Genomic DNA, 27639 nt, shown 5'->3' with positions numbered 1-27639 from the left:
CCGTTGTCCGGCTCTCCACTCACCACCGCACAGCTCTAGCTGCTTCCCGGCGTCCTCGCTCTCTGGTATGTACATAGACGACGGTATGGTTACATAGACGACGTGATTTTAATTTGGAAGGGAGACCACAGAACTTTGAATACGTTCATATCCGAACTAAATAAAAATGACCTAAATTTGGTCTTCATTCAGAGTACTAACACTACAGAAATAGAATTCTTGGACTTGTCAATTACAAAAATAGGCAACAAATATGTATGCAAGACCTATCCGAAACCTTCTGCTAGGAATGCATTTATTCTACATTCAAGTTGTCATCTGCCAAATTGGCTATTGAATGTGCCCTTCGGACAGTTTCGTAGATTGAAATGGAACTGTACCGAAGAGGCTCAATTCGAAGTGGAAGCCATGAGCTTGAGAGACAAATTCCTAGCGAAACAATACCCAAGCAAAATATTAGAGGGATCATTAGAAAGAGTAAGAAGGTTACCGAGGAGCTCGCTATTGACAGTAAAGACAGCTCAGAAGAATGAGGTAGATTCCCAATTTAGGATAATTCTTCCTTACACAACGTAGGAAAGTGGAAGAGATAGTCAAACGCCACTGGCATCACCTACTTCAGGACAAAATTATAGGTAGAGTAATGCCACCCAGACCACAAATAACGTATATGAAAGCACCGAATTTGGGCATAAAAGTGGCCCCTTCTATTAAGACAAAACGGAATAAAACATCAGGCCTTAGCGGGTGGATTAACCTTAAGGGTTTCTATAGATGTGGCCAATGCATCTGTTGTAAAACAACCAAAGCCCCAAGGAACACTAAGAAGGTACTCTCTACCCAAAATTCTTTTACGTGGGAGATTGATCACTTTCTTACGTGTAATTCAACCAGTGTGGTCTACCTCGTCCAATGTCCGTGCGCTAGACAATACATTGGGCGAACAAAAAGAGCCTTGAGAGTGAGAATATCCGAACACATTTCTAACATCAAAAAAAGATATTTAAAACACTCACTCTCAAGGCACTTCAAAGAGGCCCATGGACAAGATACCACGGGGCTGATCTTTGTGGCCTTGGAGAGGATTGATAAACATTGGAGAGGTGGGAACCACATTGAGCGGATGTCGAGGGTGGAATCTAAACAGATTTACGACTTTGGAAGCATGATTCCAGCAGGCTTGAATGCAGAGCTAGAGATTTTTGGCTTTCTATAAGTTAGGGCGGTGTGCCTTTCATCCAATGGGGGATCACATGTCTGGCCGTTTATCGGCACTGTGACCCCCCCTTGGTGACAGGCCCACTTCCCTGTTTCTACTCGCAATACATTGGACCACGTTGAAAACATAGAGATTTAAAGTAGATTACAGTATTATGATGGAATGGCTATGTTGATACTATATTTCCATGAATATGTTTTCTCCTATTAATATGGACCTCAGATAGACTGCAGTATACTTTCCCTTTTTGTGATATATGTTATTTACCTTTATTGGGACCTTTTATACTCTTTTGTATTTTTTAATGGAAAGCAACCTGGTAGTAATTTTTCCTTTATTACCTGTATTAATCGCAACAATATGATGAAAATACAGAAAAAAATTCATGTGTCGCCCAAAAAACGCATGAAAGACGCATCAATACCGCAATGAACAAAACGCATATTCCAGTCCAGATTTTGAAGAAGACCTGTGGCGGTATAAAAGGATGTGATGTTTTAGCAGGGATATAGCCACTGAGGAAGGGGAGTAAAGTCCCCGAAATGCATTTGGCGTTATATCCCTGCTCTGTTTAAGAATCCGGACATGATTGGGATTATCTAAGCAATCTTTAAATTTGGAGCGCTCCATATTTCTTCTTTCTGTGAGTATAATCTCACCTGAATACCGGAACAAGGACACCAAATCTCGCAATATCTCTGGGGAGGTCATGTGACACATACCAGAGAGCGAGGACGCCGGGAAGCAGCTAGAGCCGTGCGGTGGTGAGTGGAGAGCTGGACAACGGGACTGCCGGGCACCAATACATACCTGTAAGCGACATTCCCTTACAGCACCGACCACCAGGTGATAATGCTGATATTACCACCATAATCCTGAAAGAGGCGCTCTGCTCCACAAGGACCGGACCGCATTTTAGGAGTGTGGACACTGCATCTTAAAGAGACGGAATCTTGGGAGGTTTAACAGTCTGGATGCACACTGCATTTAAAATCTAAAGGAACATTGTCCAAACGATAATACAGAACTTTCTAACCTCTGGCCATATAGGTCAGGAAAGCGGGACGTGGGCAACACAACCATATCTAGCTGAAAGGATTTTCACTTATTAGGTATTGTTATATATAGAAGACCTTATTTAACACATAGGATCCTACTACCAGTGGATTGCATATTTTATATATTTTTTTTAGGGGGTATTTTACATGTGATTATGTTAAAGATATTAATCCGGAAATTGTGATGTTTTAATAGTGTGATTTATATTTTTTACAGTGTGATTAGCATTGAACTCTTGCTGTTGAAATCTTACTTATCTTTATTGAAATTAAATGCTGTTGATGTGACCTGCATAGTGAGTGCCAGTCGTATATTTATCCATTTTATTACACACTCTGACTGATTGGGTGATCAGTTTCAGACTAGAGCACCTTTGCCATACAGAGAGGGGTGGTGAGCTATCCACGTTTAATCATTTTGAACAGGATTTATAACATGCTGTGTATAATCGCTGCAATATATAATTCTTGATTCCCAAGGCCTGGGCTGCAATGATTATGACGCTGGTTCTCAGCAACCACTGACTTTTAGCTCATGAGTGATACACTGCTGAAATCAGCATTTCTGTCACTAATTTATACTGCCCGCATCTGACTGCAGGAAGAAAATCATCATTAGAAACACACTGTCGGCTACTTGAAGGTACTGCTGGCAGTTTGGGGTGGATTTTGCCGCTGACAGGTTCCCTTTAAGTTATTTGTAACTGAACCCACGACAGATAACGATTAGATGTTATAAAGAATGTCATACCATCATCCAGTATTACCAAGAGGGGAGCCAGCAAATCACACATTCCTTGCACATAGCCAGTCTCAATGTGCTGCCACACGTAACTGAAAAAAGTATACACGATATACATAACTTACATTTAAAGTGTTTTTTATCAAAACATTGTCAAGATATTTTGGAAGCGTTAAAGGTGTTACTATAACTATAGTATAATAAAACCTCAACCCCCAAACTTTAATCAAATGGCCCTGCATGGAATTAGGACATTTGCAATGTGGATTACCAAATGGAGAGGTACTTTTTAATTTCCCCCTCAATGAAATGCACAACTATGTTTTCCTTCTCCCCTTTCTGTGCGGATAAGGAGAGATTATTGTATTGTAACACTTAACACAGCACAAGATGAAGCAAAAATAGGGTACTGTATGTCTTTGGAAATTTTAGCTGACAAATCCAAGTTTCTATCTGCCGGGGAAAAGGGAATTACAGTTATAAAATAACCATGGCAATTTTGATGGTCTGATGACTGTTACCTGCACATTACATTTCGAAGCTTTTCCAAGTTGGTTGGTGTGAAATACCAAAAGTTACGATCACACCTCTGGACATCCTTCTCAATACGGTGCAAGTTGATAGTGTACATATCCAGCATTTCTTGCTACATAGTTTCAGAAACCGTGAAATAGAAAGATATCAACAAAATAATTAAAAAGGTATCAATGCAATGAATCATGTCAGTCCAGAAAAAGTGAGGTTCTTGTTCACACTTAGGCCCCTTTCACACGGGCGAGTATTCCGCGCGGATGCGATGCGTGAGGTGAACGCATTGCACCCGCACTGAATACCGACCCATTCATTTCTATGGGGCTGTTCACATGAGTGGTGATTTTCACGAATCACTTGTGCGTTGCGTGAAAATCGCTGCATGCTCTATATTCTGCGTTTTTCATGTAACGCAGGCCCCATAGAAATTAATAGGGTTGCGTGAAAATCGCAAGCATCCGCAAGCAAGTGCGGATGCGGTGCGATTTTCACGCACGTTTGCTACGAGACGATCTGGATGGAGACCCGATCATTATTATTTTCCCTTATAACATGGTTATAAGGGAAAATAATAGCATTCTGAATACAGAATGCATAGTAAAATAGCGCTGGAGGGGTTAAAAAAATAATTTAACTCACCTTAATCCACTTGATCGCGAAGCCCGGCATCTCCTTCTGTCTTGATCTTAGCTCTGTGCAGCAACAGTACCTGTGGTGACGTCACTCCGGTCATCACATGATCCATCACCATGGTAAAAGATCATGTGATGGATCATGTGATGACCGGAGTGACATCACCACAGGTCCTGTTGCTGCACACAGCTAAGATCAAGACAGAAGGAGATGCCGGCTGCGCGATCAAGTGGATTAAGGTGAGTAAAAATTTTTTCTTTTTTTTAACCCCTCCAGCGCTATTTTACTATGCATTCTGTATTCAGGATGCTATTATTTTCCCTTATAACCATGTTATAGGGAAAATAATACAATCTACAGAACACCGATCCCAAGCCCGAACTTCTGTGAAGAAGTTCGGGTTTGGGTACCAAACATGCACGATTTTTCTCACGCGAGTGCAAAACGCATTACAATGTTTTGCACTTGCGCGGAAAAATCCAGCGTGTTCCCGCAACGTACCCGCATATTTTCCCGCAACACCCGTGTGAAAGAGGCCTTAATGATGGGGGTACAAAGGGGGGTACTTATACTGCCTGGCAAAAATGATGCAGTTTTTATGGAAAAGTGTTAACTAGTAAAAACGCTAAAGGCTTATTCACACCTCAGTGATTCATGATCGTGTGCTGGTTGTGTCATGCACACAGATCCACTGAATTCTGTGTATTCAGACTGTATTTTTCAGTAGAACATTGCTTCTCAGGAAACAAATGGCAGAAGGCAGAATACGTCCATTCTATTCAATGGGTTAGTGAAACCAAAAGATGCCATCCAAGTGTGGTCCATTTTGCACTGATCCACTGCATAGAAAATTGATTCAAAGATTGTAAAAAATAAATAAAAAACAAATAAAAATTCAACCAAACGCTGGGAAAATGCTGACAGAACTTGGACACTCGGATGTGTGAATAAACTTTAAATATGATGATTTTCCTGGCTTGCATTTTTCCTTTATGTTTCCCCATTTTAGTCAATGGAGAGAAAAAAAAACATGACAAAAATGAAAAGAATATGTTATGCTTTAGTCTCAAAAAGCCATTTGCTCAACTTGCTTAGCACAAACTACAGATGTACATGTATTGCAGCCATGAAATGACATAATAAAGAAAAGTATCAAATTTTTCAAGTAACCTGCACTACATTTATTATGCCATATGCAGCATTTTGTTGAATATAGAATTATTTTGCACCTTTTTTGCCAGACTGTAAATTGATGCCCCATAAACGATATTGTTAAATTTTTCCTAATGTCTTCATGTATTCAGTATAATCCATACATGTTGTTATATGGGACTTATTACCCTCATACTTTACTGGTGCGCACCAAAAAGGTGATGAGAGTTTCATTGAAAAATAGGTTGTCCCACCATTGAAACTGTGACCTCATTCCCTGGGTCCCAGGTAGTGCAATGACGTAGTCACAACAGGTGTTCATGATCACATCATCATGCTACTCAAGACATGACACAGGGAGCAGCGGTAATAACTCAGGCCATAGGCGGGAAAAAGCCTATAAATGGCGTAAGGGAAAGAATGTCAGGTACACTACTGGGGATCATTAATACAGGTTGGAGAACTACAAGGAGCATTATAATACAGGGGGCTCTACAGGGGGCATTAATACAGGCCAGAGCAATACAGGGGTTATTATAATACAGATGCAGTACAGGGTACATTATACAGGGAGTGCAGAATTATTAGGCAAGTTGTATTTTTGAGGATTCATTTTATTATTGAACAACAACCATGTTCTCAATGAACCCAAAAAACTCATTAATATCAAAGCTGAATATTTTTGGAAGTAGTTTTTAGTTTGTTTCTAGTTTTAGCTATTTTAGGGGGATATCTGTGTGTGCAGGTGACTATTACTGTGCATAATTATTAGGCAACTTAACAAAAAACAAATATATACCCATTTCAATTATTTATTTTTACCAGTGAAACCAATATAACATCTCAACATTCACAAATATACATTTCTGACATTCAAAAACAAAACAAAAACAAATCAGTGACCAATATAGCCACCTTTCTTTGCAAGGACACTCAAAAGCCTGCCATCCATGGATTCTGTCAGTATTTTGATCTGTTCACCATCAACATTGCATGCAGCAGCAACCACAGCCTCCCAGACACTGTTCAGAGAGGTGTACTGTTTTCCCTCCTTGTAAATCTCATATTTGATGATGGACCACAGGTTCTCAATGGGGTTCAGATCAGGTGAACAAGGAGGCCATGTCATTAGATTTTCTTCTTTTATACCCTTTCTTGCCAGCCACGCTGTGGAGTACTTGGACGCGTGTGATGGAGCATTGTCCTGCATGAAAATCATGTTTTTCTTGAAGGATGCAGACTTCTTCCTGTACCACTGCTTGAAGAAGGTGTCTTCCAGAAACTGGCAGTAGGACTGGGAGTTGAGCTTGACTCCATCCTCAACCCGAAAAGGCCCCACAAGCTCATCTTTGATGATACCAGCCCAAACCAGTACTCCACCTCCACCTTGCTGGCGTCTGAGTCGGACTGGAGCTCTCTGCCCTTTACCAATCCAGCCACGGGCCCATCCATCTGGCCCATCAAGACTCACTCTCATTTCATCAGTCCATAAAACCTTAGAAAAATCAGTCTTGAGATATTTCTTGGCCCAGTCTTGACGTTTCAGCTTGTGTGTCTTGTTCAGTGGTGGTCGTCTTTCAGCCTTTCTTACCTTGGCCATGTCTCTGAGTATTGCACACCTTGTGCTTTTGGGCACTCCAGTGATGTTGCAGCTCTGAAATATGGCCAAACTGGTGGCAAGTGGCATCTTGGCAGCTGCACGCTTGACTTTTCTCAGCTCATGGGCAGTTATTTTGCGCCTTGGTTTTTCCACACACTTCTTGCGACCCTGTTGACTATTTTGAATGAAACGCTTGATTGTTCGATGATCACGCTTCAGAAGCTTTGCAATTTTAAGAGTGCTGCATCCCTCTGCAAGATATCTCACTATTTTTGACTTTTCTGAGCCTGTCAAGTCCTTCTTTTGACCCATTTTGCCAAAGGAAAGGAAGTTGCCTAATAATTATGCACACCTGATATAGGGTGTGATGTCATTAGACCACACCCCTTCTCATTACAGAGATGCACATCACCTAATATGCTTAATTGGTAGTAGGCTTTCGAGCCTATACAGCTTGGAGTAAGACAACATGCATAAAGAGGATGATGTGGTCAAAATACTCATTTGCCTAATAATTCTGCACTCCCTGTAATACTGGGGCACTATAGATACTTACTGACACTACAGGGGGCACTGCAGGGGTCATTATAACTACAGGGAGCACTCTAGGGGGGAGTTATAAATACTGGGGGTACTACAGTACACTATTTTGTATGATTGCCTCCGATGACTTCATTTTAATTTAAAATGATTCCAAATGAATATGCCTTTAAAGTATTCAGTGTATGTGTGGTCTTTTTGTTGTCTTTGGTTTGCTACTAGCATTATATACCTATTAGAATTTTAGTACAGTCAGTATGTTACATAAATGCTGCCTCTGCTGTTTTAAAGTATGCTAAGAGTGCAGTTATATCCTATTTAGATATAGTCATAATAGACTAAATGTCGCCCTATTTTTTCACTCACTAACAAGTGTAAACTTAACCGTTATTTAATTTCATTCTCTAGAATCATCCTTTGAATATAGAGGTAATGGTTAAAACAATCAGTGGGAGACACAGTATTTGCAGTAGATATGTTTGCTTGTGTCATAACCATTTGACACACGCATTAACATATAGGCCTCTTTCAGACGGGCGTTGCGGGAAAATGTGCGGGTGCGTTGCGGGAACACATGCGATTTTTCCACGCGAGTGCAAAACATTGTAATGCGTTTTGCACTCGCGTGAGAAAAATTGCGCATGTTTGGTACCCAAACCCGAACTTCTTCACAGAAGTTCGGGCTTGGGATCGGTGTTCTGTAGATTGAATTATTTTCCCTTATAACATGGTTATAAGGGAAAATAATAGCATTCTGAACACAGAATGCATAGTAAAATAGCGCTGGAGGGGTTAAAAATTATTTCTTTAAATGTAACTCACCTTAGTCCACTTGCTCGCGTAGCCGGCATCTCCTTCTGTCTTCATCTTAGCTCTGTGTAGCAACAGGACCTGTGGTGACGTCACTCCGGTTATCACATGATCCATCACCATGGTAAAAGATCATGTGATGAATCATGTGATGACTGGAGTGACGTCACCACAGGTCCTGTTGCTACACAGAGCTAAGATGAAGACAGAAATAGAGGCCAGCTACGCGAGCAAGTGGACTAAGGTGAGTTACATTATTTTTTATTTTTTTTAACCCCTCCAGCGCTATTTTACTATGCATTCTGTATTCACGCTATAATGCATTGTTATATGCATAATATTCCCTTGTTATAAGGGAAAATAATAATGATCGGGTCTCCATCCTGATCGTCTCCTAGCAACCGTGCGTGAAAATCGCACCGCATCCGCACTTGCTTGCGGATGCTTGCGATTTTCACGCAACCCTATTCATTTCTATGGGGCCTGCGTTACGTGAAAAACGCACAAAGAGGAGCATGCTGCGATTTTCACTCAATGCACAAGTGATGCGTGAAAATCACTGCTCATGTGAACAGCCCCATAGAAATTAATGGGTCGGGATTCAGTGCGGGTGCAATGCGTTCAACTCATGCATCGCATCCGCGCGAAATACTCGCCCGTGTGAAAGGGGCCATACAGTATACTGAAAATACTGTGTCTCCCACTGAGTGTTTTAACCATTAGCTCTATATTAAAAGGATGATTCTAGAAAATGAAACTGAATAAAGGTTAAGTTTAAACTTCTTAGGCTCCTTTCACATTAGCGTTTTTTGTGGATCCGTCACGCTTCCGTTACAATAATACAACCGCATGCATCCGTCATGAACGGATCCGGTTGTATTATGTCTTCTATAGCCAGGACGGTTCCGTCTTGAACACCATTGTGTTTCTCTGACGGATCTATTGTGTCAGAGAAAACTGATCCATCCCCATTGACTTACATTGTGTGTCAGGACGGATTTGTCTTGCTCCGCACCACATCGCGGACAGAAAAATGCTGCTTGAAGCGTTTTTATATCCGTGATGGGGACGCAACCAAATGGAATGGAATGCATTTTGGTGCATTCCGTTTCGTTCAGTTTTGTCCTCATTGACAATGAATGGGGACAAAACTGAAGCGTTTTCTTCCTATGATGGATCTCAATAGTGGAATTGAAAACGCTAATGTGAAAGTATCCTTAGCGAGTGAAAAACAAGGGCGAAATGTAGTTTGTTCCAACTATATGTAAATAGGATATATTTGAATAATACGCCCATCACTTGCTAAGTGGGTCATTATTTGTTTATGTATTCTATTAAAAAGTGCAATTAAACCCTAAAATTTAATTCACTATTTTAAAATATAATTTGAATAAAATATAATTTTAAAATATAATTTAATTACAAATGTAAAAGTCAACATCTCATTTAGAGACTAGTTGTTCAACTATATGTTTTAACAGCAATAATACATTTCAGCTGTATCAGTTAAGGGGAAAAAAGGGCACAATTTCCTATACAATATATATTCATGCTATTTTCAAAGGCAGCATTAATATGAATATAGCTTGTGTTCAAACAATAGCTGCCTCAGTTTGCTACACTGTCACGACAGCAGGGAAGGCACAAGGAACAGCAAGCTTTCTTAGAGCTCACAAAGGATCTGAAAGTCGGAGGCAATTGCTTTATGTCGTGGAACAAAACTGGTTTATGTAGCAATTTCACCAATGTTTATATAGATTACCATGTAGTTGGTAATGAACTGTATTATGTCCACTACATTTAAATACATATTACTCAGTATATTTAGAACGAGTTTCATGTTAAGAATCATAAAACGTATGTATGTTGTCTGAAGATATACAATGAAACTCATTTATCCAGGAAGATCCCTCTCAGCACAAATTTTCCTCCAGTCTATATTAGACATACTAAAAATACAACACCATATAGTAATTGTGGCCACAATGATACTTAGGAAGCCACAAGCAGCTCACAGGCCTCTTTAAACTGGCAACTGTCCAGGATTCAATTAGACACTCCTGGTCCTGGAATCTTGAACGTCTAAGACCAGAACATATCTACAATCTTTACTCTTATTTGCCTTCTCTAAGGCTGACCACTGGAAAAAAACAAGAGCTATAGCTATATGACTAAAGTCAGCATAAAGGATCTGTAATAAAGTCATAGAACCTGAAGGAAATAAAGTACATGCATGATACTGACATGCAATTCCTTAACATAGCATATGGGAAACTCTTGATTTGGGTATATTTTCCCTATAAATGTTAAAATGAAGCTTGGCTTCTGAGTGAATTGAAAAATATGTACCTAACCAGTCTTAGTATATTTTATAATTTAATGGATGACCATAAATAACATGCTGAAATACCCCCGTGCATTACTTACAGAGTATGTCACTCCAGTGGATGAGACTGGAGAAACTTCAGACATAGTTGCATCAATGACAATCAATGAATCAAGTTGTGGATAAAGACTTTCCATCTCTGGCTCTTCAGATAGGTTGTCTTCACTTCCCACCAGACTCTCTTTCTCAGCCTCACTGTCCGGCCAAGCTTCTACCACAGAAAGTACAGTGGTTTCCTTGTCAAGCAAGATGTCCTCAGTGCTTTCGGTAATTGATAGAAAGTCATCCAAACTTTCATTGGCTGTTGCTTCTGTGTCCATGCTGTCCTGAACTGCAAGTTCCTCTTCTACCCTTTTGTTATCTAATGCACTGTCCAGGCTGCTTTTTCCACTTGCCAATCCTGGCTTCATGTGGAGGTAAAGTGCATTTTTACTGGTTTCCATTGAGGTATTATCATCTGTGCTAAAACTATGTTCTGAATACCCAGATGTGATAGAGAAGTTCCTGGATGATGGGTGGCCTGAATCTGGAGAGCAAGTCCCATTAGGTACTGTTCCATTGGGTATTTTTGAAAGTTTACTGTCCTCACTTTTAGGGTCTGCTTGATCAGCTTCTTCTACAGACTCGAAAACCTGGACAGGGAATGAACATGGTGCAGAGTTTAGCTTCTGTATGTCTGCATTTAGATACTTAAGTAAAAAATGTCAAACGGCAGGGATCCATAGATTAATAAAATATAGTATTACATATCAGTTTAGGATATGATTCATGCCACTGTTCCACAACAAATACACAAATGCAATAAGTGTTGGATCAAAGAGGACAATCAGGTGTGAGTGGGTAACCTGTTTTATTTAAAGAACAGGGATCTATTAAAGTCTAATCTTTACAACATACGTTTGTGGAAGTGTATCATGGCATGAACAAAGGAGATCTCTGAAGACTTCAGAAGAAGATTTGTTGATGCCCATCAGGCTGAAAAGGGTTACAAAACCATATCTAAAGAGTTCTGAAGGATTCACAAACTTTTAAGTACCACTGTATTTCTATAAAAGTGGTCTGGTGACACCAGACAGTGGCAGTAGCACAATATACTACATGACTACAGGTATGTTCAGTGCCAGACTAGCATGACTTGGACCCACCAGTAAAAAAATTTTTTAGGGCCCATTGTAAAGCTACATCCAAATAGTATTTGCTCACATAGTGGCAGATAGCAGAGGATTGATTATGGGGGCATCTGCAGCGATTACAAGAAGGCAAATCCCTGATGAAAGAGGATGCTGGCTGGCCTGCCTCTGTACCTACAAGTCATCTCAGCCACCTGATGGACCTATAATAATAAGCTGGTCATTTGTAATATAATCTACTAAACTTTTTATACAAATTTAGGCTGGTTGAGGTGATGTATACTGCCTGTTTATATGTAGTGCAGTCAGTGTACTGTGCCATGTGCCATCTGTGCAAGGAGTGGACTAGGGGCCCAGCTTGCCTCAGGGGCCCACTGGAGCATTCACCTGTTCTCCTGCGGGCCTGTCCAAGCCTGACTATGTTAGGAGTTGGGAGGACAGTTTTATTTTAAGATGATTGATTTACTACCTCAACAAACTGTTTTTAACAAGCAATGCAGAAACAAGATTCCACTTATGGAATAAAGGCCCTTTCACATGGTTCGATGCCCAGGCAATTATTAGGAACAAACTGAACGGTCCTGATAATTACCTGATCCAATTACTATGAGCGGAGGTGATAGCTGCATTTACATGCAGCAATGATGTCCTCTGTATGGGGGCAAGCGATTGCTTTTCCCTATATGTATTCATTCATTGTTTGCCGCAGTACATCCCCATATACACAGGATCATGTGCTGCCTGTAAATTATGATTTTATGTGCCACATAAAAGAAGCGGTCACCCAATGTACAAACGTTCATCCCCAATAACTGCCTGATCCTTGACCCGCGTGTAAATGGCCTTAAAGGGCATCTGTAAGCAAATTTGTACCCGTGAAACTGGCTGACCTGTTGCATGTGCACTTGGCAGCTGAAGGCATCTGTGTTGGTCCTATGTCTATACATGTATGTGCCCGCACTGCTGAGAAAAATTATGTTTTAAAATATGCAAATGAGACACTAGGAGCAACAGGGACGTTGCTGTTGCACTTAGAGGTTTTACACTTAGATTGACAGGACCAGGCAGTGAAAACATCACGCCTGGCCCTGTCAATCAAAGTGCAGTGGGCACACCAGTTGCAGAGAAAGTGGAGCCTGTAGGCTAAACAGTAACACCCCGTTGCTCTTAGAGGTTAATTTGCATATATCAAAACATCATTTTTCTCAGCAATGCGGGCACATATGGACATGCGAACAACACAGGCGCCTTCAGCTGCCAAGAGCACATGTAACAGGTCAGCCAGTTTCGTAGGTAGAAATCTGCTGAAAGATGCCCTTTAAGTTACTTTATTTAGGATACTGTAGTACAGAAAGCAAATCATAATCTACAGCAGATCAGAGCTTTTCATTTTCAGACTGTTATGCAAACACTATTTATACGCACACTCCTGTGTGAATTTGTGCATCAAAGATTTTCAAAGACTGAAAATAGAAGTACCCTTTAAAGTGACCAGGATCATAATGTGATTGATGCACAACAAAAATAATTGCCGCATGCATCCCAGGCACATCAGAAATTGTGTGCAGGCATCTTCTATTTTACAGCACACTGTTTAAATACTCCTTAATTAGGATAACATCATTCATGTGCAATGAGCTTGTCTCAGGCTAAAGGAGCTCCAAGGCAACAAAGTTAATGAGGATGATGCATTACTCTGGGTAATAATAAAACACAGTAAAATTACAATATCAGTCAAATTGTCTTAAAGGGCTTCTGTCACCCCACTAAAGTCATTTTTCTTTTTTTGGCTACTTAAAATCCTTAAACTGCGATTTATCAATATATAGGGCTTTTACTCTTTTTCGTTCAGTAGTTTCTTAAAAAAACTGACTTTTATAATATGTAAATTACCTCTCTACCAGCAAGTAGGGCGGGTACTTGCTGGTAGCAGCCGCATCCTCCTTTCAAATAAACACCCCTTCCTCCTGTTGATTGACAGGGCCAGCGAACGCGCTCGTCCTCTGGCTGGCCCTGTCTGCGTTCTAAGTCTAGCGCCTGCGCCGTACCGGTCTTCAGTCGTCGCAGGCGCACTGAGAGTAGGACGCTTGCTCAGCCGCTCCTTCCTCAGTGCGCCTGCGCCCGGTGTAGATGTGATATCATCGGCCTCATTCTGTGCTCTTTCCAGCCCCCAGCATGTAAACTCCCGGACAGGGTCATATGCATTGCTGCAACCATTTTCTGGCCTCAGCTGTGATGTATATCTAAGTGGAATGTGATCCAGCAGTGACATGCTGTGTGGGGACACATCACCACTGAGGCCAGTGAATGACTGGGACATTGGTTTAATATACAATTAGGTGTGGCTTTAGTTTAAATAGATTCCAAAACTATCAGAATGGGGCAGACTTACTAAATGGAAATGAAAATGCCCAGGTTTTTGGCGTAAATGCTTTACACTGCATTTATCGCATGTTTTAGACACTTTCTAGCCTTGTCCAAAAAAGGGCCATGGCTTAGTATAGAGGGGAGTAACTGTGATGCCATGCCACTTTTAAAGTAAATCTAAGCCAATTTATAGGTGTCATACACTTAAACTAGAAGGGCTACAGATGCGACAGATTTATCATCAAGCATTATAAATTTGGCACAATTTAAGACTGTCTGTCTAAATTTACACTGTTCTCTTTACCTGCGTACTTGAACTGGAGTCACTCTGTAGACGAGCATGATTTTGTCGATCAGAACCACAGCTTTGGGAAGACTGAAAAATAACATTCAACCATTGTTTAAAGACAATACATACAAACAAAATGTATGCAATATTATAATGGATTGAATATGAACTATATTTCCCATGCAATAAGAAAATAGCTGGAAATGACTTAATGACTTAATGATTTAAAAACACTTCCTCCATCAAGTTCCTCTTTTTATAGAAAGTATATGAAGAAACACAACCAATTATTCAGTGTTGTTAGGATTGATGTAAAATTTGCAATCCATTAACATTTTTTAATATAATCAACACAACTTTAGAAATAGCTTACTTCAATCATATTTGCTTTACAGTGATAACTAAAATGTATCAGATATTTTCTTTAAGAAAGGTACACATGTATATTAAACATTTAAAAGTAAATAACAAAGGCAGCTAAGTAAGTGATCGTGTGGGACCGATCACTGGAATCCCCGCCGATTCTAGGAACAGGGGTAAATTTTCCCTGTCTGATGGAGCAGTAGGTCGAGCAGAAGCTACAATCATTCTCTGTAGGATTTCCAGAGATGGTTGAGAATGGCGCTTTTGAATGTTAAAGGTGTTGTGCAGGCAATATATCGATCAGATCGTCTGACCTATTGATTCGATTGGTGGGGGTCCGACACCCAGCACCCCAGCCAAACAGCTGTTTGAAGAGGAGGTGGGGCTCCATGTGAGCGCTGCTTCCTGTTCATTACACTGCAAGTAGTCTTGTAAGTTTCTCGTAAGTTTCTGCAGTGCAGTTATAATTACACTACGCCACCGCTCCAGAGGAGACGCAGGGTAGTGTATTGAACAGGAAGCAGCGCTGGCATGGAGCACTGCCCCCTCTTCAAACAGCTGATGGGCGGGGGTGCCAGGTGTCGGACCGATCAGATATTGTTGACCTATCCTGACGATAGGTCACAATATATGGCCTGCACAACCCCTTTAACTCTTTTAATGCCAGTGTGCTAGACACCAACTTGTTTGATGCTACAGAGGGCAGAATGTCTCTGTGTGTACCTGTGAGTTATCAGCAATAGATTCTTGTTGGCCTAATAATATGGCACGAAGTGGCTGCATTTTGCCTGGTTGCGTGGACTGGTTTTTAGCCTAATACGAATGGTGTATGTAGTAAAAGTGAGCTTGAAAAATGGATTAACCCCACAGTCCCAAGCAAGTCCCATGTGCAGTGGCGAGTGTGACAAGCATGTGGCCAGTGACTGGCTGCAGGGGTCTGACACATCACTGCTGCAGCAAAGTAAACTAAGAACAGCGGAGACTATCAGAGTGCCAGAGCTTGAGTGGTGGGGATTTATCAGGTGAGAATTGGTTCTTTTGTCATTTGTCCCCCAAAAAAATTCATCTCAGAAAACCCCCTCAGCTATTGCATGTATGTGGAGTACAGGTAAAACTATTTACGGGAGAAGTTATTCACCCTGTGAGCCAGTTAAATGGTGTCAAAGAGTCACAATTTTTGCGCAAGCACCATGTGTGCATAAAAACTTGCAACTTTTTGGGCTTTGTGTGCTGTCCAAAGCCTGGCAAGTTTACTATAATTTACACCTGAAACTGGCATAAATTATAGCTCAAATTTTACTTTCTGGTGCATGGAGTGCAAGGGATGTGCCTAATTTATTACGAAACCTAGTGCCTAATTTATTACGAAACCTGAACCATTTAATAAGCAAAGTGGATCTTACTCCAGTACACTTGACTACATTAAGATTGGTGTAAGAAATAATAGTCTTGATAAATTCTCCCCACAGATTTCATACATTTTTACTTTCACTTTAGATGTAAATGGAAAAGAAAATGAATACAATATCGCCAAAAAGAAGGATTTATAAAACTTTTACACTTTCTTTGTATATTTTAAATGTGACATGTGAGTTTTCTGTAAAAATACGTATGCTACTTTATTACAGTGCATTCAGAACTCTCTGCAACCAACCTCATTGCTGACTGTGGAGTCTCTATGCATCATTCTCTGGATTTGTATATCTAAACTGGCTCCAGAAGAACACTTCAAGAGAGCAGCTGCATGAGATTCCTTCTCTCTCTGTCGCACAATGGCCTCACAACCAAGCCACTCTGCCATTGTTTGTTCATAGCAGGCACGGATTTGATCATCCACCTAGCCCAAGGACAAACAAATGGAACAGAAAATGTACAGAATAAATTCACATCTAAAAATGACATAAATGACAGGACAGAATACAGTTCACCATGTGTTATTAGTGCCTATAAACCTACTCATTTTCTGATGATCAGGTCTGTGTATCATAGCAATATACAACACATTCCTATATTTGAACAATACCATATGGGCTCATGTATAACAGGAACTGCTTAATCAAATCCTGTTAAAGCTTCTGGTTAATCAGCATTTGACTAATATTAGAAAATAAAACAGAAGGGTAAAATAAAATGAACATGTTTTAAAAGAATGTGATGTAATATATAATAGCAGTCCTTAGTTAGTGTTATAGTTTCACTCTGAAAAATACCTCTTTTCTCTCTGCATCAGTCATGCCAAACTGATAATGTCCAAGAAGAAAAGGCCAGACTTCTTTCCGGATCTCATGCTGAATTCCACCATAATAAATAAAACGTAAAAGTTCTTGTTCTTCATATCTCTGATTAAATAAGAAAAAAATAAGTTTAATCTTATTATATTTATAAACAGATATAAAGACTGAATTTACTATGCTATTCTTCTTTCCTGTGGTCCAAATAGCGGCACATAGATGTGAAAAGGTAAAACAAATTGAACATATCCTATAATAAGGGACTTTGCCCTTCCCCTTTGTGTATTTTTGAGACTAAAGTGAGAATATAAGAAAACAACACATCTTTATTGGGAGGGTCATTTATGGACAACAGGAAAGAAGAATAGCATAGTAAATTCAGTTTTTCCTGGACGGCCTTCACAGTAGCACAAACATATGGTTATGTAGTACGATCCATTAAAGGTGGATGATACCAGAAATCAAAACTGAATGATCAAAGGAAGAATGCCCTCTAGCCTACAATGGTGGATAATTTCGGTATTTAGTGAGATCCAGGATGCAGCCCAGCAGATGCTGTCAGCTGGAATTTGAGAATAACCTGCCCATTAGGTGGCTTTGCCTCTAGTGCACAGTGAGCATGGATGCTTTCTGTGGGACTTTAGTTTGCTCTTTAGTAACGTGAGCTGATAGCATCTCTTGAACACCTAGCTATGGAGCATTAGGACAATGTGTGATCTCTTTTCCAGAAGCTCTTACTCCGGAATAAGTAGATCTTCAGACACCATACAAGGCCAAGCACTTTTCCTTCTCGGAGAAGTGTAGGCTGGCAGGACCATTTTCTGGTTGATATTTGCAAAAGATGGACAACTGGGCCGGAATGAAGTCTGGGTCCTCAACACAGCTTTAACTTTCTGGAAGGTCATATAAGGTTCTTTGGCAGCCCAACCCTGTAGCTTGCTTATCCATTTGACTGATGTAATTGCCACTAGGAAACCACCTTTTGTGACATGAAGAACAACACTGCATCTTGTAGAGGTTCAAATGAATGTTCACATAACCTCTTAAAGACCAGTGGCAAATTTCATCTTTGAAAAGGGTTGACTATAGCAGGTCAGAGATTTTGAATAGCTACCAAGGTACTCTAGCACATGATCAAGTCGAAAGAACAGAGACCAGACCTTTTATTGTATTGGGGCTCAGGCCCTTCTCCAATCCATCCTGCACGAACTAGATGATATCTCATCTGTCAATAGCTTGCTTTTGTGACACCACCTTCTAAAGCAGATCCTGTTTCCTGCTGTTCCACTGGCAGCCAACAGAAAGAAGCCCAATGCAACAGATAAGCCCATGCTGCTTAGTGATCTGTCACTTTCCATGCCGTCAGGTCAAATACCTTTAGGTTCAGAGACTACTTATGCAAGATTGGTAGGAACCGGTTTTGAAAACGTGCCCACATATTCATTTCACCAAGAATGTGAATAACTGAGCAGTCTTCTGCATATGACTCTGTTCAGGTCACAACCCATGCACTTTTTGTAGAAGAAGGGATCTTCTCCCTCCTTGATGATTTATATAGGCCACAAGCTGTAGCGCAATGGAAACAGCCCTCAGTTCCCTGGTGTGGAAGTATAACCATGATTTGTGGTTCCAGCAACATGGGCACCCCATCCTCTGATGGATATATTTGTTGTTTGGATCACCCACTACAATCTACCACAGAAGAAGCTTGTTCTTGATTCAATAAAAGACTGAAATTCCTGTCCAGAGAATCCCACCTTCTTCAGAAGCTCCTTTTGAAGAAGGTCAAGATGCGATATGGCTCACGGGACCTCATCTATGGCTGCCATAGATTAGGTCTAACACTCGTATTGCCTGGCAAAAAAATACTAGTCTGGGTTATAGTAGCATCTGAATTTGAATGTCAATGAGGATAATCTCTAAGGAGTCAGGTTGACAAACATTTCCTTGGAGTCTACTATAATTCCCAGGAATTGGCAAGGTCTAGATTGAGTAGGGTTGAACTCCTTGTTCAGAATTCAACCCTGAGATTACAGAATAGAGATCACTCTGTTCATGTGAATACGCAGGATCTCCTCTGACTCTGCCTTAAAAGCCAATTGTCTAGGTATGAGACGTCCTCTAGACAAAAACACCACAATGGTTTAGAGACAATCTTGGAAGCTGTAAAAATACCAGAAGGAAGGAGCTACAATTAAAAATGCTAGATCCCTGAAACCCGTCTGGTGGGTGGCATCTTTCAGATCCACAATATCATGTTGCCATGTATCTGTTCCAAAGCGCATGGTACAAAATAACAGAACATAATTTAAAAACAGGTGGATTTCTAAAGGTCTTATTGGTATCAGTTTATTGTCATCGCTTTTGGCCAGGGCACCATAATTAAGTGCATTTATGTCTGGGGCACCTAATGGGGGCATTCCAGCGGCTTCACCTTTTATTGGGGTACATGCTGGCTATAATTGAAACATTTTATAACTGAAGCAAATAATGGCCGCACCCTGGCTGCACACTGTTACTTGGGGCACTCTCTGTTATGGTTATTAAAGACATTTCTGGTTAGTTTACCATTAAGGAGCATACTACGACTCATATACTGAGTATGGTAAAACTTTCCGGCGAGGTCACTGCCTACTGGGGAACTCTCTGGCTGGGCCACTTTCTATTGGAGCATTTTTTGACAGGCATTTTGCGTTCTTCTCTTGGATGTTTCCAAATGCCCTGTACCAGTAATTGTGTGGGTCCCAATAGAGCAGACCAAAAAAATCATTTAAAAAAGCATTTAAATGTTATTAATGGGAAGACCGCTATAACTTTTGATGTGGTCCATTTAAGTAGCACAATATTCGGGGTTGTGCACCCCTGGCCTATATAGTGTACATAAATTTCCCAGTAGAAGTTAAAATGCTATGAAGATTAAATAATATCTACAATTTGCACTGTGTTCAAGCAACAGAAAGCAATTCTCCATGAAAACTTATTTACTCACCGTACTATCTTCCAAATATTGTTTCCATATATCTGAAGTAAGACCAAAGCTTGCATCAACTGGAACATTATGATACACTATTTTGTGATTTACCAATGCAGATAAATGTGTTCTCACGGTAGACAAATGTCTGCAGTAAGCAAGCCCTATAACAAAAATATAGGATTAATCTCTGAATAAAACAAGTATTTCTAAAAATAATTTTTAGTTATGCATTCATCCAACCACTTGGCAGCACACATGGCAAATTAACTACATTGAAAACCTGCCTTTAAGCACCAGTGCAATAAACATACGGCATAGTGATGATAAAAGCACAAAAGCTATGCACACACCATCATCCAGAGGAAGACAGTTGTGACTCGCTGCAATCAATAGTGTCCACGGCAGCTATGTGATCAAACCAAATTAGGAGGCTTGTGACACAATTGCAAGGTCAAATTGTTAAATATGGCAATCAGGGGCCTAAAAAAAGCCTCCATAACTGCTATATGTAGTTGCCTATTCCACTGTGTGCCTTAAGCAAGGCCTAATTGGTGTTTGTTAGTTTTTCACAGTCACAAATGCATTGGAATATGGTCATTTTAGGTGTTATTTGATACAAGTTAAAATCATAAATAAATCTTTCCAAGTGGGACGAAATCAATACATTTTAACCAAATTTAATCTAATTGTTAAAGACTATGTACACCTTTGGGGGCAATTTTTTTTAGTATTCTATTATACTAATTTTGGGCTAAATATAATTTTAAGAACTTTATTAAGAATATTCAGCCGTTCTGTCACCATGGGTTAACTGTTTGTCTAGCTATGTGAATTGTACTTTCACTTTGTGCCCTCATAAAATAAGAATTAAGCTATAAGAGTGTTTAGGAGGTCAGAGATTATAGATAAGGAGCTTGACTGAACAGAGTAAAAATATAGAGCCTGCTACTAGATAATCTCAATGCTCTACAGAGAAAGTTGCTCAACATTTTTAATAAAGACAAATTGAAAATTTATTTTTAGCTCAAAATGAGTACAATAAAACAATAAATAAAGTCCCTAAAGGTGTACATAACCTTTAAAGCAGATAAAATAGAGAATAAACACATTTTATATAATAAAAAGAGCAATGTGTCTTGTCATTTAGTCTTTTTTTTAATATGTAGGGACAATGGGACATATGAAGTATTTCTCTAATATACTTTACTGGGGAATTTTATTAGAAAACAGTAAAGTGTTCCCTTATCAACTACTAGTGAAGTATTTCTAAGAATTCTGTCTTCATCATTCTACTGAACACTGAAGATGGATAAGTGTATGAACTGGTTTCCCTTCCCCAGCCTCCCTACCTATGCATTGCATGTCTAATATATTTTACTAAAATAATATGCTCTATACTGCATCTTATCTGTTGTCAGCACTGATTGCTGGCAGCAATATTCCCCTCTATCTCTTCACAGTGCCTCTCTGGTTATTTCTGGGAAGATAAGGAAAGGAGTAGGGCTGCAGCTATCAGTGCTGTCAGTAAATATATAGGAAAATAGTACATGTTCCTCTCCCTATCTTCCAAGCAGCAGTGTTTCCCAACCAGTGTGCCTCCAGCTGTTGCAAAACTACAACTCCCAGCATGCCTGGACAGCCTTTGGATGTGCGGGCATGCTGGGAGTTGTAGTTTTGCAACAGCTGGAGGCACACTGGTTGGGAAACACTGAACTAGAGAGATGCTGGGAAGACAGAAGGGATATGAAATGCTGTATGAAGCATAAAACATACCTTTTTAGTCAAAATAAATTAGACATGCAAGGCAAGGGTAGAGAGTTTTAGGGCAGGGACACCATAGACAGGCTGGGAAGCATGGGTACCTTCACACTAGCATTATTCTTTTCTGGCATTGAGTTCCGTCCTAGGGGCTCTATACCGGAAAAGAACTGATCAGTTTTATCCCAATGCATTCTGAATGGAGAGCAACCCGTTCAGGATGTCTTCAGATCAGTCTTTTTGCCTTTTCAGGACGGAGATAATACCGCAGCATGGGGAACACTTGCCGGAATGCTGGATCCGGCATTTTTTCCCATTGAAATGCATTAATGCCGGATCCGACCCCGCGGGTTTTGGCAAAACATGCTCAGACCGCAAAAAATGTGAAAAAAATAATGCCGGATCCGTTTTTCCGGATGACAAATGCCATCGGTTTGCATACATTTTTACAGGATCCGGAAGGCAGTTCCGGTGACTGAACTGCCTGCTGGAATCCTCTGTGAATGCTGTGAAAGTACCCTTAAAGTTATCTGTCTACACCGTTCAGTACAATGTTGAAAACAAGTTTCTTAGCAATGCCCAGTTAGAGGGTTCGGAGGATAAGGGAACACTTTAAAAGCTGCTTTCTAACAGCATTTAACAGAATTATCTAATAAAGTATATTAAAAAAACACTTTACATTACTGTCCCTACACAATAAAAAAAAATAACATATAAAATGACAGTTACAGATTAAGAAAAACTATACATATTAGATATCCCCATAAATGCCATGGCCAACAGAATAAAGTTAATACAGTATTTGTGCTGCACATCAAATGAAAGCAAAGAGATGTATACCCCAAAATATTGCTATTAAATACAGATGGTGCCATAAAAAGAGCTCTCATGTACTGTTCATATGTAAATGCAAAATATAAAAAGTTATGGCCTTCAGAATGCAGTTGAGATACGGTAAAGTGAAAAAAATACTGCATCCTTAAAGGGAGTCTTTCACCTATACTGACCATTATAGAACACTAACACCATTATCAGCATTGTAGTCCCCATATGTGAATGCTACTTACTGTTTAGCTGTACATCAATTATTTTCTTACTTTCAGTTTTATTCAATATGCATATTTGGTCTGAAGGTGGCCAGGGGCGGCATTCAAGCGGCCGGTGCCCAGGCCCCTCGTCGCTATTCATATGAAACCCCTCCACTTTCACCCCTCTGGCCCGCCCTAGGTTCTTCAGAAATCCAGCGCCAGCGCCGTTCACAAGATCTGCCGCGCCTGTGCACTTCATTCCCCATTATGGGCAGAGGCACAAGAGTGTTTAATGCACATGTGCCGGAATGGGGAATGAAGTGCGCAGGCGCGGCGAATCTGATGAACCTAGGGCAGGCCAGAGAGGTGAAAGAGGAGAGGTTTCATATGAATAGCGATGAGGGACCTTGGCACCGGCCGCTTGAACGCCGCCCCTGGCCACCTTCAGACCTAATTTGCATATTGAATAAAACTGAAAGTAAGAAAATAATTGATGTACAGCTAAACAGTAAGTAGCATTCACATATGGGGACTACAATGCTGATAATGGTGTTAGTGTTCTATAATGGTCAGTATAGGTGAAAGACTCCCTTTAAAAGAACACTAAAGAACAAATGAACAATAAAGTAAACCGGAGATACTATTTCCCCCACTGTTTGTCAGTCTGCAGGTTATTCTGTATATCATGGGTTTATCTTTGCTGATCTGTTCATGAACAGATTCATGTTAGCCAAAGGAGTGAGGCTTAAGTGGTTGTCCAGCCCCTTGAAAAAAAATTTCTTAAAATTTTTGAACTATAAAATAACAAAGTAAGTATACTTACCTTACCAATTCCATGCCGCTCCTGGCTGACACTTCATGGATCTCCTGCTAGGTCCCTGCATCCTGTGCTCCAGTGAAGACGTTTTGACATGGACACGAGACTGCAGCAGCCAAACTCTGATTGTATTGTGGGGGATGGGTAATAAATTACTCAAGTTGCTATTTTATAGCTTGTAAAATTTGGTAAAATGTTAAACTAAAGTTTTGTCAGTGGGAGTTTGTAGACAGAGTCTCAACTCCAACTTAAATATTATGTGGCGTATTTCAGCAAAGATGACGGACACACAGGTTTAAAGAGGAAATTTTGATTAAATGATCTGCTGACATACAGTATTTAGCTCAGATTAAAGATGCCAAAAGACTGATAATCAGGCTGATTATCAGGGATGAGCATTTCTATAAATGCTTGTTCCCAATAATTGACCAGTGTAAAAGGTGTTGGTGATCACCGATGAATGAGCAAATGCTTGTTCATCAAGCACCAGGCACCAAAAGTCATTGTTATTGTGCACCACATTGTGCTGTCTAAAACACGATCTGCTGCCCAGGAACAATGGCTCGAGCCCATACAGCGGAAGTGAATGCTGCCTGCAAATGCAGCCCACATCTCCACTGACGATCAAGCAATTAGTGGGACTGTCTTGTTCATTTCTGATCATTTACATCAACATATCTGTACATGTAAAAGGACCTTGACAGTCATGTCTAGAACAAAGGAGGTGCAGCTTTACAGAGTGCCTGACCCACTTTTGTCTTGCAATTTCTAGGACTGGAAATCTCTGATGCAAAATTCTAGTAAAAGATACACTGACTTGAAAGGCTTTGCTTTCAATAGTTGTGTCTGAGCATTGCTGAATGGCTATGACATGTTTTAGTTTTGAAAAAAATGGAAAAGGACTAAGTTAAAAAATTCCAACAATGCAATCTTCTGTATATCTATGACAGGTCAGCTATCACACCTAGGTGGATTTCTCCTTTAAGGAGCAATAATATAGATGGATTTAGACCTAAATATTCAGGCAGATTATCGGGAACAAACGCTTGTTCCCAACAATATGCCCGTCTTAATGTGCAGCAGATCACCCGATAAACACCAAAAACGCTTGTTCATTGGGTGATCCTGTCGTTCCTGCAGGCACATAAATTATGGCTTCTGTGCAGCAGATCGTGCTGTCTAAACAGAGATCTGCTGCCCAGAAACAATGCAACTGTATGAGGATGAGGAATCGCAATAGCGATCCCTCGTTCTCATACTGTCTGTGAAGGTGATGCGATTCACCTCCACTGAACGAGCAGCCGACTGTTGGGATGTTCAATTCCAAACTATATTGGTGTGGAGTCACCAATTCTGCAACAGGTGAGTGGATGGATGGACAGTGTAACAAACATATTTCATTTGAAATTGATTATTTGTGTTTCTTATATTCATGCTCAAAGAGTTAATGGCCAAATTGTAGTCTTCTGGCCAATTAAAGACCTCCTAATGGATTATGGCCTCACATTCTTTCTCTGAGACTGGACAATGTGAGTGGAGGCTTATGGGATGTAATACACTCCATCTTGCCTTTGTTTGAAGAGACTGAAAATGAGCCTGGACCCATCTACCTCCGGGTACCAAATGGATCGGCAGAAGGGCAGGAACATCTAATAATATTATATGTTAACCGATTGGGCAAAGCAAACATAGGATGTGTTTGCCCAGGAAAAGTAAAAATAAATAAAAAAAACACCTGGATATGTGTGGGGGAAAGTCTGAATGTGTAGCTATGCATAATTGTAGCTCCCTGGATTAAAGGTGTACAAGAACTGAACGCCAAGGTCCACTGGCATGAATACCTGAACCACATCTTTTATGGACGTGAGTTTAGTTTTTATGTAAACCCTTTTTATTTTACCTCCCTTTCTATTGGTCGTCTGTAACTGTAACTTGTATGCACTGTTGTTAAATCATATCGAACCATTAAGTTATATAGTTGCTGTATTGTCTTTTTGATATAATCTAATTATATTTAATTTTGCAATCTACTAAAGCAGTGTATTGGCTTGGTTGCAGTAGATAGGAAAATTCCTAGCATAGGTAGGAGTCCTAGCAGGTAAGTACGGGGTCCCATAGAGTAGAGTACCGCACCCGACTTTGTAAAGCCTGGGGAAGTATGGGCATAGCCCTCTGTATTGACTCACAGGAAAACAAGCATAGGCCTAACCAAGAAGGAGTGAGTGAAAAGTGGTGTCTGGTGAAATGTGGCCTGACAGATGGATAGATAACTCAGTGGTTAGCAGTGGTGCCTGGCAGCCACTATGGGCAACGTCTGTATCTTCTCCCCATGTTTGCTTGGGTTTCCTCTTGGCACTCCAGTTTCCTCCCACATGCCAACTCCTGATAGGCAATGTAGATTTTAAGCTTCACTGGGGAAAGTGAGCGATGACAACAAAATGTTGGCACTACATAAGCTAGAAATAGAATAAAAAGGTAGCAGGCACACTCATAAATGGGATAAATATAGAGGTTTTTATTTAGTTAAAATACTAAGTATATTAAAATTAGGTAGGTATGTTAGAAAAAGAGGTAGGTGTGGTGGTCTGGGCACTTGGTACGGGTGCCAGATGGGGGGTGACTGATATCAGGTGTTCTTGGGGTAAATCCGTGGAGAATGGTGGGGAAAATTGGGTGGTATTCAGTCCGTTGACGTAGGTGGTATGGTGTGGTGGAAAAAGAAAGGGATGGTCGAGAAGTAGAGTCTTTTGTGGCTGACTCAAATAGGTGGGATAGCCTTTCCCAGTAGGGAATAATAGATGGATTAAAAAATGGAATAAAAATGGAAAAATGTGCAGTCTTATATAATATAGTTCGGCATCAGGTGGTCCCAAAGGTAGCGCTAAAAATAAAAATGTAAAATGGTAGAGAGGTACTATACATTAATATGTAACATATTGTCCCATAGGTAGCGCTTAAAACAAAATTGCAGTAGATAGAGAGTGGTGCTGTTCTGTATAATATAAGGTCTTGTGTTTCTGGAAAGATATATGGTTCCTGTGGGGGAATTGGTGCTCTGGACCTCGGTGCGGCGTCCCGCACTGTCTTGGGTACAGAGATCACTTACCCGCCACGTGGAGATGTCTTCCTTCAGTACTCTGACCAGTTGTTGCTTGCAGTTGGATTCTCCGGCGTCCCTCGTGGTCTCTAGGCGCGCGCGCTTGTAGTTAGGAATGTGATGTCCACGTGACCTAGTGTTGGTCACGTGATCGGGATCTGCCGGGCCGGTTTGGAAATAGCAATAGAGCTGGGGGAGCGCTTTCACTTCTATATCTGTTATCACTGCTTAGTAAGGAGTACGGAGGATTTTTGCCAACGGAGCAGTGATAACAGATATAGAAGTGAAAGTGCTCCCCCAGCTCTATTGCTATTTCCAAACCGGCCCGGCAGATCCCGATCACGTGACCAACACTAGGTCACGTGGACATCACATACCTAACTACAAGCGCGCGCGCGCCTAGAGACCACGAGGGACGCCGACAGCCGGAGAATCCAACTGCAAAAGAGCACCAATTCCCCTACAGGAACAATATATCTTTCCAGAAACACAAGACCTTATATTATACAGAACAGCACCACTCTCTATCTACTGCAATTTTGTTTTAAGCGCTACCTATGGGACAATATGTTACATATTAATGTATAGTACCTCTCTACCATTTTACATTTTTATTTTTAGCGCTACCTTTGGGACCACCTGATGCCGAACTATATTATATAAGACTGCACATTTTTCCATTTTTATTCCATTTTTTAATCCATCTATTATTCGATTATATTTTTTTCCCTTTTAGCTTAATTCATTTTATTCTACACCACTATACTATTCACAAACTACTGGGAAAGGCTATCCCACCTATTTGAGCCAGCCACAAAAGACTCTACTTCTCGACCATCCCTTTCTTTTTCCACCACACCATACCACCTACGTCAACGGACTGAATACCACCCAATTTTCCCCACTATTCTCCA

At 40.5% G+C, this 27639-nt stretch overlaps 1 protein-coding gene across 1 annotated transcript in view; it reads right to left on the bottom strand.

Annotated features, from left to right (window-relative positions):
* SGSM1 (small G protein signaling modulator 1) overlaps window positions 1-27639 on the bottom strand; it is a 240980-nt gene that overhangs the window by 26079 nt on the left and 187262 nt on the right. Inside the window, exons 15-21 of the mRNA XM_044288814.1 lie at window positions 20041-20186; window positions 17031-17159; window positions 16475-16657; window positions 14473-14544; window positions 10713-11303; window positions 3541-3665; window positions 3029-3111 (exon numbers count right to left, since the gene is read on the bottom strand). Coding sequence (XP_044144749.1) covers window positions 3029-3111; window positions 3541-3665; window positions 10713-11303; window positions 14473-14544; window positions 16475-16657; window positions 17031-17159; window positions 20041-20186 — 1329 coding nt within the window. The remainder of the gene's footprint in view (window positions 1-3028; window positions 3112-3540; window positions 3666-10712; window positions 11304-14472; window positions 14545-16474; window positions 16658-17030; window positions 17160-20040; window positions 20187-27639) is intronic.

The sequence above is a fragment of the Bufo gargarizans genome, chromosome 1, assembly GCF_014858855.1.
Source record: "Bufo gargarizans isolate SCDJY-AF-19 chromosome 1, ASM1485885v1, whole genome shotgun sequence".
Classification (NCBI taxonomy): domain Eukaryota; kingdom Metazoa; phylum Chordata; class Amphibia; order Anura; family Bufonidae; genus Bufo; species Bufo gargarizans.
Note: the sequence above shows the minus strand (reverse complement) of the source record. Positions and strands in the feature narration are given on the sequence as shown.